Genomic DNA, 3,996 nt, shown 5'->3' on the forward strand with positions numbered 1-3,996 from the left:
GAGGATGAAAGCAGTGTGCTGCCAGGCTGTGCAAGAAATAAGTAGTGAACTGTTTCTTGCACCTGGGAGCTAGACAGTAAGGATGGTAAAGCACCGTCTAGCTCCTCACATCCAGCTTTGCACCAAGAGGGAGCTAAATTCAGCCCCCTAGAATCTGTTTGCTTGTGGTCTGAATTTAGCTCTTTTTGTTTGAATGACTCCAAGCAGAAAGGGACCATGGGTTGTCCTAGTCCAACAGCCAAATGTACCTTCCACCTGCTCACTTTCAGCCCCTGAGTGACATAGCGCTTCCCTCTGGGTCTCCCATCATAATTTTCAGGACATTCTCAAGAAATCCCCCATGTTCTTTTACAGCCTATGAGGAACAACTTGTTCTTCCTCCTGTTCCTCACTGAAGTCTCACTTTGATTATTCCTATGGCAGTCCCCCTCCACTGTGTGCTGCATGACCCACTGAACCTCCCACCACCTTCTTGCCTGTGTGCAAAAGCTGTTTTCAATGAATAAGTTTCTTATCATATGTCAATGCCATGTGAGCATTAAAGTCCAAAGGCTCTTTTTTCTTCACTCAGCCTCAGGGTTGTGTATGAGGGTCACACAAGTGTCTTTATTCTTCCAGCCAGCAGACCTAAACATTGGCAAAAGGGTCTATTTCAAAAGGTGGGAAGCCTGTCATAAAGTTCTCTTACCTGGGGCCTGTTCATCAATGAAACTGTCTCCTCTTGCTATATTAATTGACTTGGTCTCTTTAGCAAACCAGCAAGGCTGATCTATCCACTGCATCTGCTTACTGAACAAGCATTATATATCACTTTACCTAGAGTTAGTACAGTCCCACTCTTTAATTTAGCATAACTCCATATCTTCACCTGCCAAGTACTTCTTACAAGCCATTGAGAAGTCTGCATCAGTTGTGTCATGAACTCAGTACAGCCGTTTATTAGTACTGCTCATAGTAGATCCCATCTGTTGAGCAATGAGAGTGCTTCCCAACAGCTTGCAGTTAATGCTTGTGCTGGGGAACATTGTCATTTCAGCTGCTCTCTTCCATTTACTTTTACAGACTTCAGCTGGCCGTCTTCTTCCACTTCTGTTCTTTCCTGCCCATTCTCAATGATTTTTCGGGTGGTGATCCTCCTGCCGTTGATCACTTCACTAGTGGTGGAGACTGATCTGAAACTGTGTGACCCAGCTGTGTCCCCACCAAAGGAGAAGGTGGTCTGCTCACTGGGGCTGAATGAACTGAATGATATAAATGACTGCACAAAGTCAGGAAACAAGCTGAGGCCGTTTCCCCTTCCACTTGTTCTGTGCCTGTTTTCACCACGGTTGTTGAATGAATTGTCCCAGAAATCATGTGCAAAGGGATCCAACCCTCTGAAGAATTCCCTAAAGGTCTCCTCAGGGTTACAGAATATGTAACTGGAATCGAACGGGTTGTTACGACCCCCTGCAGCACCTCTTCCCCCTTGGGACCTGCTCTCCTTAACAGGTCTGTCATAGAGAGATCGTTTCTGAGGGTCTGACAGAACTTCGTATGCCTCAGCAACTGCTTTGAATTTCTTTTCAGCTTCCTCCTTGTTGTTGGGATTCTTATCAGGATGCCATTTTAGTGCTAGTTTGCGGTAGGATTTCTTAATGTCATCCTGTGAGGCACTTTTTTGCAGTCCGAGGACTTTGTAATAATCCACCATCTCAAAGGAAAGGTGGAGCAGTCGGGAAGTGTCCCGGTGCCTCTCCCGTCAAGGCTGCGAAACCCTAAGATGTCCAGCATCCAGGGGCTCCTGGATGCCTGCTGGCGCTCCCGCTGTGCTCCTCAGGGATGGGCAGGTGCTCAGTTCATCTCTTCATCTGCTCTGTCCTTTTGCGTTATGAGGCTGAGTAGGGAGGAAGGTGCTGTTTAACCGTATCCTTTCTTTTTAGGCCTCTTGTTCTCAAATAATGGGACTGTGACATCAGAGGTGGTTCAGCCAATCACTGCTCAGCTGATCTGACTTCGTGCTGGGGTGGAGTTCCTTCCAACTGGCCTTATGTTTTTCAACTCAAATCGCACATACGACGTTGTAGTTGCCCGATGTAGCTGCGACATCACATATGACTGTCGTATTATTTTTTGGTCTGTATATTTCCTAAGGTGTGATTCTTAGATAGTCCATGTGGTTTTGTCTGCAGTTCAGGGAGGTATAGTGTAGTCAGGTCATATTACCCCTGCTGGGGACTGGAGCAGTGGGTATAGGAATGCTGTACCCAGTTTGGCTACCCACAGTTTAGGAAGACTATTGCTAAATTGGAGAAAGTTCAAAGAAGAGCCGTAAATGTGATTAAGGGTTTGGAAAGCCCGATGTGTAGTGAGAGACTCAAGAAAACCTTCCTGGTATTAAGAGAAAGTTAAAATGATAGCTTGATCGTAGCCTACACAAACTTGCATGGGAACAGAAATTCAATAGCAGAGGGATCTTCAGGCTCACTGACAAAGCAGTTGGAAGTTGGCACTAGTCAAATTCGAACTAGATATGCGTTGCACATCTTTCATAATGAAGGTAGTGAAACACTGCCCTCTCTTCATATGGTCATTTTTAACCCCAAACTGGGCCTTATTCCTAAAATCATAATTAGATGATCATCATGATCTCTTCTGAATTTCTAACCAAACTTAACACTTCAAGAAGAGCTTAGCTCCCGTGTGGGTACCAAAATAAATGCCCTGACTGAAGCTCATTAACAGCTTTAACAGCCTAATTTCTACATGCTCCTTTGGACATCTGGCACAAGGTGTATGCATGTACCACAGGGACGCCACGTGAACTCAGTACAGACAAGTTCAGCCTGAGGAGCTGAACTTTGCTGATGCAGTCTGAGGTTATCCTGCATCTGTCTCTGTTCCCTGGATTTGTAATTCCTGTGGGAAACACAATGTCTTCATAGGGAATTGTTGCATGGAGGAGGTCTCCAAGGAAGTGCCAATAATGAGAATTCAGCTGTCTGTAACATAGTGTCATAAACACCTACTAATGGCAGCGTGTGTTGCAGATCACTGCCCTCATTTCCATTATCCCACACTTTGGGAAGTAATCAAGAGCTGTCCATACCAAAGAGCATATGCACAGCGCATGAGCTGGCTGCTCTCCTAACACATACTGTACATGTGGGGCTGTGAAGCCTAGGGGCAGCCATGTCAGCCTGTACAAAGCAAGGCTACAGGGGAGGAAAAGAGATGTTAGAGTTGATGACCACTGGGAAAGGGCTTTCTTTTGCTGGTTTTCTTGCTGGTCAGTGAGGGACCAATGTTAGGGAGGTACTTGTCATATTCTGGCCCAGCAGTAAAAGTCACCATGAGCCAGTGTGGTGCCCATCTAGAGGCTGGAGCTGGAGGAAGTGCAAGACAACAAACTCCAAGAAGTTCATGGCCATGTGTAGTCACCTCACTGGGGAGCTCTTGGGTTCTGCCTTCGCCCACACGGAGGAGGTCTTGTTAACCAGAAGGGGGATGGTGCCTTGTGAATTATAGTTCTGCAGGATGTTATTGGTACTGTAACAAGGGGAAAAGTTAATCTGGGCGCAGCAGCAAGCTGCATCCCAACACATCCCAGTGCCCTCCTGTGCTGAGGGGAAAGGTAAGTCTTCATGGCTCACTCAGGCTGTGGTGCCTTGGTTGAAATCTTCACCAAGTGGACTCAATTAACTGGTGTGGTGTTTTCTATGGTTGTCTGTTAGACTTGATGGTGAATCAAGCTTATCACCCTTGAGCCACCAAAAGGCGCCAATGGCTCCTCGTCACTACCAGTGTGGGCTATTTGCAGTTTCTCGGTAGAAATTTGAAGATTAATTCTATGGCTGTTCCTGCTCTCTGTTACCCAGAAGGGAAAATTCAAAGCCAGAGGCAGGTCTGAGTAGTCTGTTGGAGGGTCCCAGGGAGTTTTTAGCAAGGCCAGTGAGCTATTACAGGGGAAACAGGGCAATGCAAGGAAGGAAGGCAGCGATTCTGCCTTGTGCTGTG

General features: G+C 46.5%; 1 protein-coding gene across 1 annotated transcript; it reads right to left on the reverse strand.

The window, feature by feature from the left end:
* Positions 1-1,027: 1,027 nt before the first annotated feature.
* Positions 1,028-1,693, reverse strand: DNAJB8 (DnaJ heat shock protein family (Hsp40) member B8). Its single transcript, XM_013962003.2, has one exon. It carries the CDS (start codon positions 1,691-1,693, stop codon positions 1,028-1,030), a length of 666 nt encoding a protein of 221 aa, XP_013817457.2.
* Positions 1,694-3,996: the final 2,303 nt, after the last annotated feature.

Source organism: Apteryx mantelli, chromosome 12 (genome assembly GCF_036417845.1).
Source record: "Apteryx mantelli isolate bAptMan1 chromosome 12, bAptMan1.hap1, whole genome shotgun sequence".
Lineage (NCBI taxonomy): Eukaryota > Metazoa > Chordata > Aves > Apterygiformes > Apterygidae > Apteryx > Apteryx mantelli.

What these genes read in the sequence shown, in the direction of transcription:
- DNAJB8 (XM_013962003.2), bottom strand. Translation starts at nt 1,693, where the DNA reads ATGGTGGATTATTACAAAGTCCTCGGACTGCAAAAAAGTGCCTCACAG.